Source organism: Protopterus annectens, chromosome 11.part0 (genome assembly GCF_019279795.1).
Source record: "Protopterus annectens isolate FY-2018-M chromosome 11.part0, PAN1.0, whole genome shotgun sequence".
Classification (NCBI taxonomy): domain Eukaryota; kingdom Metazoa; phylum Chordata; order Ceratodontiformes; family Protopteridae; genus Protopterus; species Protopterus annectens.
The window spans coordinates 549,661,056-549,672,404 of NC_056745.1; the positions used below are offsets into that span (position 1 = coordinate 549,661,056).

Consider the following 11,349-nt stretch of genomic DNA (forward strand, 5'->3'; position numbering starts at 1 on the left):
ACCTGGTCAGTACCCTCTAGAATTCCTGTGTGAATCCCCCCCCCCCCACATTTGATAAGCCATTCTATGGATCCACAGATGTATCTGTGGAAAAGTACTTAACGAGATGATGGAAATAGTCCCTACAATCTGCTTCTTGTGTCTTTTCCATCTCCCTCTGTTCTTCCTGTTTAGAATGACCCTTGTCACCACCTGACATGATCCAGTGTATCAGTATTATGACTACTTCCTCTCCCCTGAATCTTCTGGTCTCACGTGAGAAGAGCCCTAACTTCCCTAACTCCTGGTCATGTTCCTCTTCCTACATCCCACAAATCTTTCTAGTAGCTTTAATATTGATTCTTTCTAAAGTCCAGAATTGCATGCTGAGCTCAAACTGTTGTCTGGCCAAGAGCCTGTAGAGTGAAAGCATTATGTTTGTTAGTGGGATCTTACCCCCATGAGGATACAACATGGCTTTCTCATTTACTTTGCTGCAAGTGGTCCAGGTATGAGCAACACTTGCATATTCTTTTCCTGCTTTGTTGTTGTCATTTCCCCATCTCACTAATACTTTACCCAGGGATTGTTGCAACTTAAGAGTAGTCCATTGTATTTATTCAGATATCATTTCAGTCGCACCTTTCTGTCCATTTGTTCAACTTTTTCCAAATAGTTTACTAGCCTCTTCTTTCATCCTCTGCTTATGCACTTTTCTTAATGTTGCTAACAAAGAAGTTGATCCTGTTCTCTATTCTGACAGGTATGTCTAAGAAAAATACAGTAGAGTAGAGGACCTAGGATAGTCCTCTTTTGTGTTCTAGTAGTCATTTTTCTAATACCTGACATCGTCTGTTTCACCATAACTCTTAGCATTCAGCCATGCAGTTATTTAGTTCCATAATCATGTACTACCCTCAAACTTTTCAGTTGTCCTATTAGCAGTATGTGTGAAACCAAGCCAAAGGCCTTGCAGACATCCAGGTATACTACCTCTGCTGGTACTTCATGTCAAGTTCACCTGTAACTCGGTCAGTGTCTCAGTGGTTCAACAGGTAGTACACTCATCTTTGATGTGATAAGATTAGAAAGCTGTGGGGTCCATTCTCACTCCAGGTACTAGGAATCAGCATGGGGGGGGGTGTTCTGACCTCCTGAGTATGCCATTCTTCAGATACCATCGTCCCGTCTGCCACATTGCTGTCTTGTAATCCTCGAGTACTTGGTCTCTGTCAGAGTCCCTGCTAGCACACCAATCATATTTCTGATCATTCTGGCAGGCATTCATCTTGTGCTTTATTTTCCTATGGTCAGCCAGTTCTAACTGAAGCTCCTTTCTCTGTATCCTGGTATCTGTCCACTCTCCTCTCCGTTCCGCCTTTCCTGCTTCCCTCCTAGCATGGTACCCTCCCCTTATTTTCCTTTGTGAATATTGAACCAAAGTACTTTACCCCTTTCCCAGTCTTCTACGACCCCTTCCCCCACATCTTTGCATAATCAGTTCTATCCATCCCTTCTTCTTTCTGTTATGTATCTAAAAAGCCCTTATATTTCCTTTTTGATCATTTCTGTTAAATTGCTTTCAGTGTTAGCCTCTACTGCAATTACCTTTGTAATGTGCAGCCTCCTCCACCTCCCACCCATCCTTTGCACCTCTTGTAGGATCTCTCTTTTGCCCTAATTTCAGCCTCATGTTTCTTGCATTTTCCTGAAATCCTTAGACATAACACCAAGTACTCCATCCCTGATCCATTCCTGTGGCTTGCTCTTCCATACAGTATAAATCACTCTTCCAAAATCTCATGCCATTATCTTTCTCTTTTCATTCTTCCCCTTCCCCTCTGTTCTAAACACACAGTGGCATGTTCACTCTTGGCTAATGATACCTTAACCATGACATGAGTGACACCTTCTGCATCTGTCTTTTCTGGTCCAGTCCTGTACCAGCTAGTTGAACCCCTCATACGCCAAGACTTTAACCAACTTACATTCTCTCCCTCTCACCTCTGGAGTCCAGAGTATTCCAGTATGGCAGATTCAGATTATTTATAAGTATTAACCTCTTCCCCTGACCTATGCCTTTACTCTCGCTCTTCCTCCTCCTGCCTTGTTGAGAGAAGAACAGCGTACTTGTCCATTGCCTCATCCCCACCTTCTCTGCCATGATTACCAGAGCACTTAACTAAGCTTCTAACCCTGTCATCACCCTTATCCCATTCTCCTCTGATCTGACATCTACTTGTGCTTCTTTTTGAATATTGTTATTTCACCCCATCTCCCTATACCTATTTGAATAGCCTGTACCTATGACTGCCATGCATGCCACAACCACTTTTTCTGTGATAACAGCAATGTCTGCCCTCCCCACTCCTGCATCATTTCTTGCAGCTCTACCATCTTCTTACTCAACCACAGTCAAAGTCATCCTTGTTTCTTGAACTCTTTACTTCTCTACAGAAGTATGCCACAAGGATGCCTGTTGTCCACCTGTTTGTTCTTAAGGCCATAGAACCACTCTATAGATGGCCCTTGGAACTAGCACTGATCAGTGACTGGACACTGGACAACATGATAACTAAAATAGTTTTATTTGGTGATGATTGTCTTATTTTTAACTAGTTACCCACAATTGGAAATCTGAGTTAAAAAAGGACATATAGACCACATTTCCAAGATTTTAAGCTTGAAAGTTAATGTCTGAAAAACAAAATTATTCTCATGTCATGGTCCAGCTTTACAAGTGGTGCAGAGCATCCTCACAATTTGTATTCTTCATCTCTGCCCACCAGAGAAGTTGTGCTGATCTTGAAACCAGTATGGGAGGATGTTTTATGTGGGTCCATATTTGGAATAGATTGCATCTGTTAATTATGGGAAAAAATCAGTATCCTAAAAAGGTTTTGCACCCTCAGATTCCCTGTATCACATACCATACGCTTTTCTGAACTAGAATAGCCCAGTCTTCAGATTTTGCTGATCTCTGGGCTTTGTCTTGGCTCCTGTGCTATCCATACCCTTATTTGGATAAGAGGAAGCTTCTTTGTTCACCAGTGGGAGTGGGGAGCACTGAGCAACCTATTTGTCCCTAGAGGATTGGTTCCAGCCCAGCAACTTGTAGTTTATTGGCCATTTTGGGTCAATTCCTGGCTCTTTTCAACCCCCTGCTATAAAGCCCGCTTTTGCGCGCTTTTTTACTTGTAACAGACTCAACACAGCTCCTCGTGGTGTCCTGCAGAGTTCTACAAGCAGCAGAGAGTGAAAGAGTGACTTTCCTGGATTTATAAGTATTTTTTCTGGCTTTCGCTTAAAGTACTGCATCTCGACTGCATTTCGCTTAAAAACAGCTCTGCATATTGTTTTTACTGTTCTTGTGTTGAATTTATACTGTTAGCACTTTAAAAAGTTATTTTTTGTTTAGTTTAATTGTTAGGCTAACACACTAAAGTGCGCTAGCCGTTTTATAGCAATTACTGTTTGTTACTGTATCTTTTTCTCCCTTCTCTGTGAAAAAAGAAAAAAAAAATATCCTTGTTTTCCCGCTTTTCTGAACTAGAATAGTCCAGTCTTCAGATTTTGCTGATCTCTGGGCTTTGTCTTGCTTCCTGTGCTATCCATACCCTTATTTGGATAAGAGGAAGCTTCTTTGTTCACCAGTGGGAGTGGGGAGCACTGAGCAACCTATTTGTCCCTAGAGGATTGGTTCCAGCCCAGCAACTTGTAGTTTATTGGCCATTTTGGGTCAATTCCTGGCTCTTTTCAACCCCCTGCTATAAAGCCCGCTTTTGCGCGCTTTTTTACTTGTAACAGACTCAGCACAGCTCCTCATGGTGTCCTGCAGAGTTCTACAAGCAGCAGAGAGTGAAAGAGTGACTTTCCTGGATTTATAAGTATTTTTTCTGGCTTTCGCTTAAAGTACTGCATCTCGACTGCATTTCGCTTAAAAAACAGCTCTGCATATTGTTTTTACTGTTCTTGTGTTGAATTTATACTGTTAGCACTTTAAAAAGTTGTTTTTGTTTAATTTAATTGTTAGGCTAACACACTAAAGTGCACTAGCCATTTTATAGCATTTACTGTTTGTTACTGTATCTTTTCTCCCTTCTCTGTGAAAAAAAAAAAAAAAAAAATATCCTTGTTTTCCCACTTTTCTGAACTAGAATAGTCCAGTCTTCAGATTTTGCTGATCTCTGGGCTTTGTCTTGGTTCCTGTGCTATCCATACCCTTATTTGGATAAGAGGAAGCTTCTTTGTTCACCAGTGGTAGTGGGGAGCACTGAGCAACCTATTTGTCCCTAGAGGATTGGTTCCAGCCCAGCAACTTGTAGTTTGTTGGCCATTTTGGGTCAATTCCTGGCTCTTTTCAACCCCCTGCTATAAAGCCCGCTTTTGAATGCTTTTTTACTTGTAACAGACTCAGCACAGCTCCTCGTGGTGTCCTGCAGAGTTCTACAAGCAGCAGAGAGTGAAAGAGTGACTTTCCTGGATTTATAAGTATTTTTTCTGGCTTTCGCTTAAAGTACTGCATCTCGACTGCATTTCGCTTAAAAAACAGCTCTGCATATTGTTTTTACTGTTTATACTGTTAGCACTTTAAAAAGTTGTTTTTGTTTAATTTAATTGTTAGGCTAACACATTAAAGTGCGCTAGCCATTTTATAGCATTTACTGTTTGTTACTGTATCTTTTTCTCCCTTCTCTGTGAAAAAAGAAAAAAAAAATATATCCTTGTTTTCCCGCTTTTCTGAACTAGAATAGTCCAGTCTTCAGATTTTGCTGATCTCTGGGCTTTGTCTTGGTTCCTGTGCTATCCATACCCTTATTTGGATAAGAGGAAGCTTCTTTGTTCACCAGTGGGAGTGGGGAGCACTGAGCAACCTATTTGTCCCTAGAGGATTGGTTCCAGCCCAGCAACTTGTAGTTTATTGGCCATTTTGGGTCAATTCCTGGCTCTTTTCAACCCCCTGCTATAAAGCCCGCTTTTGCGTGCTTTAGCGCGAAGTTGCTCATAGAGCAGCATCGGGCAGCGCCGGTTAATCAAGTTTAAACTATTTCTGGCTCCGTAAAGTCTGCTCTTCAATTTTTCCCTTAGAACTGTTCTACTTGCAATTTATACAGCCTATACTCTATCTGAAAAGCTCAGCACTTGCTCCTAAAGCATTTCTTTATACAAGTAAAGCACTCTTAAACAAAAGAAAGTACATCATTCACCTAAATTCCCTTGAGTACCCATTTCCCTATAGGTCCTTTCTGACTCAGTTACACAGCAATCTTTTTCACTATTTCTAGCATGTCCAAGGGTCAGTTGCTGGCATCCTCTCCTGTTCAGCTGGTGAATCTGGGAATCTTGAGGCAATGTTACAATTGCCTCATGTACACAGACAACCCTCTCCTCCTCCCAACAAATACAAATATATGCGAGAGATGCAACTATATAGCCAAACTGGAGGCCGAGCTCTCTCAATTCAGTACTGGCAAGACCAGTCAGGAGGAGAAGGTAACCACGCACACCACAAACCCAGTCTCGCATAGAACTATCACAACTGCAAACCAAACACATGAACACACAAAAACATACTCGGAGGCGCTGATTAAAAATCTACCAAAACAACAGAGGCCTCCAAAGCAGACACCCAAGCAACCGCCACCTCAAGACATAGCACATGCAACACATAGTTCACAAAGTCAGTGTGCTATACAGTCACAGCCCTTAAGGCCAAACAACATGCCAGACACACTTGTAATAGGTGACTCCATAGTCAGACACACTGACGTACCGCTCACCAGACTGAACAAGGATCAAAGTAAGCTGCCTGTCGGGAGCTAGAATCCGCCACATAACACAAGCACTCAGGTCACTCCACAGCATGTACAAATATGACTCAGTCATTGTACATGCCGGTGTGAACGACCTGAGACGTACCTCCCTGGACTACATGAAAAGAGACATAGAGGAGCTCTCTGATTATGTAGCCCAGGCCGGTATGACCCTGACCCTGAGCAGCATCTTGCCCTCACCAAGAATGATGCCACAGTACAAAGACAAAATGATCAGTTTTAACAATTGGCTTAATTACTGGTGTCATTCTATGGGGATCCAATATCTGTCTGCTTGGGATGACATGCTTGACAAGCCACGCTGCTTCGCAAGGGACGGCTTGCACCTGTCACCCCTGGGCTTCTGGATATTGGCCAAGGCTCTTGCCACCCCCATAGTGCCTTTTTTAGGCAAGGTTCAAAGGACAAACCTACCTCCCTAGAAAACACAAGTGGAAAAAAACTAAGGGTAATGCTGCTCAATGCCAGAAGTCTAAACCTCAAGATGCACGTTCTTCAAGCCCTCCTCAGTATGGAGAACATCGATGTCTGTGCAGTGACTGAAACCTGGTTCAAGGCTCCTGAGAGCACCCCAGCACTATCAGGTTTTACCTCATATCATGCCTTCCGGCCCCAAAACTTGGACCGAACCACAAAAGGAGGGTAGTATCCATATTCATCAAAGATACCCACACCTCCAGGTTAGTGGCAACGCACGAAGCATCGGAGACCATCCAGGTGCAACTAACAATAGGCAAAACAGCCTTACAGTTTGTAGCATGCTACAGACCACCCTCTCAAACTCAGGAACCCCACACAGCCTTCCTGAAGACACTGGAGAGTATGAATGTCTCTCCAAATACCATCATATTGGGAGACTTCAACTACCCAAACATAGACTGGGAACATTACTCAAGCCCCAACAACCTAGCCCAAAGGTTCCTAGAATTCATAAACTCAAATGCAATGGAACAACTGGTCACCATTCCCACAAGAGGAGACAATATACTAGACCTGATCATCACAAACATGGGGACAAAATGCTCCACACGGAAGTATATCCCTCTTTGGTAAGATCAGACCATAAATTAATCTCACTGGAAATCCACATCCCGCCCCCACCCCCTGCACAAAAGACCACAGTGAAGAACTTCTCAAAAGCCAACTTCACACTTCTTAAGATTGAAGTGGTATCCTTCAAGGCCCCTGGGCCAGTGGAAACCACAACCCACACTGCTGAATCCTTTGCAAATGCCTTCAACGGGCACCTTCAAGAATGCATGGATCATGCAATCCCAAATAAAACCAAGACCCATTCCCCCAAAGGCAGGCGCCCGGTCTGGTGGACCCCAGCCATAAACAAACTCTACAACAGGAGGAGGAAGCTACTACATGACAGAGCAAAATCCCTAAAAGGGAAGGCGTCTCTGATCAGTACTAGCAAAAAACTACGATCACTCATAAAATCATCCAAGGCCAACTTTGAGAGAAAAATCGCAAAAGACACAAAAGACAATCACAAGGCCTTCTTTAGCTATGTTAGAAACCTGGGTGGAAACTCCCAGATATGCTCAGAGTTAGTCCAAAATGACACAAAATACACTGAACCCACTGACATTGCCAACATTCTGGCAGACAGGTTCAGTGCAAATTTCTCCTCCCCCCCAAAAGGAGAAATAACTATCCCAGCAGAGTGTAGCCTCCCTAACATCTCAGATGCCTAGGTGAGAGCCGCCCTCTCTAAAGTTAAAAACACAGCATCAATGGGACAGGACGGTGTCCCGGGCTGTGTGCTACATGAACTCCAAGAGGAACTAAACCCACACATAAGGCTGCTGTTTAATCTTAGCCTTACTACAGGATACGTACCCAAAGAGTGGCGTACGGCAACAGTGGTACCACTTCACAAAGGTGGTGCTTCTACGGACCCTGGAAATTACTGCCCCATAAGCTTGACGAGCCTGGTCTGCAAAGCTATGGAGAGGATCATTATGGAACTCATAAACAAAGACATTGGGGACCTACAGACATTGGATCCTACCCAATTTGGCTTTGTCAAAGGCAGATCCTGCCTTTTGAACTTGATCGACTTTTTTGAAACAGTCACTAGGGCCATTGATGAGGGTAAGGCAGTTCACACAGCCTACCTTGACCTTGCAAAAGCCTTTGACACAATACGCCACTTGGGCATCATAGACAAACTCACCAGCTTAAATGTAAACCCATATGTCACAAGATGGGTTGCAAACTGGTTCAAGGACAGAACCCACAGGGTCAGAGTTGCTGGAGCTATGTCAGACTCTAAGCCAGTCACAAGCGGTGTCCCACAGGGCTCAGTCCTAGGACCCCTCTTGTTCGGCATTTATTTTTCTGAGGTACAGGCAAACATAGGAGGATTGTGGCTGACAAAGTTCGCAGATGACTGCAAACTGGGGGCCATAATTGATACTCCAGTGGACACAAACATCCTTCAGAGAGGCCTCATAGAAACGGATAACTGGTGCAGAGCCATGGCCTTAAGCTGAACGCCAAAAAATGTATAGTCATACCCTTTGGGAAAAACAAGGTACCCACAAATTACCACATAGGTGGTAATCCATTAAGTACGGAAGAGATAATCAGGGATCTTGGGACCCAGGTTGACAGTAACCTCTCATTTGACACTCACATTGCCAAAGTGGTTAGGAAGACCTTCTATATTGCCCACCTTATCATGAAGGGTTTCACATCTAGATCAAAAGAGGTCACTGTGCCCCTGTACTCTTCTTTTATCAGGCCAATGATTGAGTACAATGCCCCATTTGGGATGTATCTTACCCGACACCTGCAGCAGTTGGAAAGACCCCAAAAGTTCCTCACCAAGAGAATAAAGGGTCTTAAACATATGTCATATGCTGCCCGACTGAAAAAACTCCAGCTCTGTTCAGTCGCATACCGACTACTCAGAGGTGATCTATGCCTGACGTACAAGGCCATGTCCAATCTGGAATTAATGGACATGCTCCACCTCAGTAAATCCAAATCCACTAGAGCCACGAGAGTAAGAGACTTAAACCTCAACACAGAAATAAATAGGACGTGCTGGAGGGACAGATTCATAACCCAGAGGCTCCCTACACTCTGGAACAGAATCCCAATCCATGTTAGGCAGAGCCCCTCACTAACTCTATTCAAGAGAAATCTTGATGAGTGGATGGGAGATTGTAGGTTTACCCCAGGGGTCATCTCTGTGTCACTACTAGACAGAGGCACAGTAAACTAAACCCTAAAAGGGCATAGTATTGTCATCCTAAGGGGTGGTGAAAGCCACACACACTCTGGCTAGGCTTATAAATGCCCCAGGGCAGATAGCCTAGTATGAACGTATGAACCTATGAACATCTATGCATTAGGAAAATTAAATACTTTGCTCTATCCTTCATTTAGGATAAAGGCAGAAATGAAATCAGTGCCAGCTTTAAGTTGGACGGGATGGAATTCCAGCTACGTGCAATCATTCACTGTCCAGTACTGTTTTACAAGAACACCTCAGTGGCACCAACACCCTCCAGCCATAGGCTGGATTGGAGTCAGGCTTGCTTAAGATTCATTCTAGTGGCACAATCAGTTAGCGTATGACACTTATAAAGTAGTAGGTTAGCCCTAAGCTGGTGCTGTAGTTCCTTACCCTTACACCTAAGGAAATGGTATGTGGCATTGCTGGACCTGAGGAGCAACTAAATCTACACAGTATATGAGGTATGGTAGTACTCCTTTATAATAATAAGCAGCTGCTACTGACTGTGAATTGACAGTCATGGATTGCCAGGGGATCCGGCTTCTAGATGATATAACAAGAGTGATAAGGTAAAAACAAAAACATTAGTTTTCTTTAAGTTGCAATAACAGAAATTCAGTCCTCTGCAGTCTCACCATTGTCATTTCTTACACCTAAGCCCTACAATAAAGAAATATACAACAAAGAATTAGATCTCTAGCGGATTTCTTACTCTGGTTAATGTAATAAATTATACTATAAAGACAATACTACTGATTTAAGAAATGTGTCAAATATACGGTCTGTTTAACTCTACCAGTATAGATGTTGTTGTAAGAGGTGTAAAGACATCCTTGAAACTTATGCAAGGAGGGTGGAGGTGAAAGTTGTGTCAAGCTTCTGTGTTTCCTTAACAGCCTGAAAATGAATCCTGTACTTGTTTATTCTTTTCTGATTCCAAGTGACCCTGCCTGATGGCTCCACTACTTGCAACCCGTCAGGCCATTCAATTTCTGTGGCAGAATCAAGGCATCTCTGGACTAGACGAGTGTCCTATGGTCCAATTATTGCTGCCCAGAAAGACCTACTGGGCCATCCATTTCCCTGGTGACAGGAGTCAGGTGGTAGGGGTGTGTCAGCTAGCTGGCCCCTCATATCAGCCTACCTCTAGGTTGCCTGCAGACTCACAGTGTCTGACAGTTTGGTGGAGGAGGTCTGCATGCTACCAGATACTTCTCCTGTTCCCCAACTCAGCAGGGAAGTCTTTGCTCAATGCAGCACTAGCCAGCATGGTTACTACAGGAGGAAGATGCGCCCAGCCACTGCTTGGTGTGATCAGTATCAGAGGCCTGGCAGCCTTCCTCCCCCCAAGAATCAGCAAGCTGGTTTTAGCCACTGAAGCTAATCCATACATAACAGTTTTTTTCAGATGACCATTCTGGTAATTAAACACAGGTTATCTGAAATATAGTCATGTCTTTATTCCTGTATGCCATGTGGCCAGGGCAGTCATTTATTTATTTATTGAAAGGACCCTTAGCTTTCTTTCTGGAGGAATATGGGTTGTGCCTAGTTTTATGAAGTGTTACACCCAATGTAAGAAATAATTACACTGTGCTCTTATTTTGGTGATGTCATACATAAATTGTCTCACTGTCCACCCATGACAGGGCTATGTTTAATGATTGTACCACTTTTGCTTCAGTTCTTTGTGAAATAACTGCCATTTTAACACTGCACTGTGCTTCACATTCTGCCACCCAGTAATTTTATGGTTAAGATTCTCCCAGAAGTTCTGGTTAGCCCATTTGGCCTCAGTTTACTAGGCCTTGTGCTGCTTGACACCAAGGGTGCCTGGGACAAATAAACTTTAAAAATTGCCAATCTTTCTTAGTAAGCTTAAAGTTATTTTTCTGGTACTTACTCTGTCCAACTTTGCAGTTTTATAGAATAGAGTAACTACATAGAGCTGAACAGAAAGTAATACTTTTTTCAGATGTTGCGCAGATTGTCTATCTTCAGTATAATTTGCTTTGTTTCAAGTTGTAGACAATTGAGAGTATTTACAGCTGCTAGGTTTGTTCAAGTTACTAAAGCTGTTTCAGATAACAAAAATTATAGTAATCTAAGATCATTGATAGAATGATGTTATGTAGCTTCTCTTTTTTTAACCTTTGATTAGCTCCTTCAAACCGGAAGCCTGGGGACCCACTAATAATTTCAGACATCAAAAAAGGGAGCGTCGCTCATAGGTAAGAAATATTTCATATAGGAAAATATGAGTGTATGAATAGTTATGTG

The 11,349-nt window shown here is 43.0% G+C and overlaps 1 protein-coding gene across 1 annotated transcript in view; it reads left to right on the forward strand.

Moving 5' to 3' along the window:
- Positions 1 to 11,349, forward strand: part of GRIP1 (glutamate receptor interacting protein 1) — a 2,220,015-nt gene that overhangs the window by 1,648,127 nt on the left and 560,539 nt on the right. Inside the window, exon 14 of the mRNA XM_044088060.1 lies at positions 11,231 to 11,300. Within this exon, the coding sequence (XP_043943995.1) occupies positions 11,231 to 11,300 (70 nt within the window). The remainder of the gene's footprint in view (positions 1 to 11,230; positions 11,301 to 11,349) is intronic.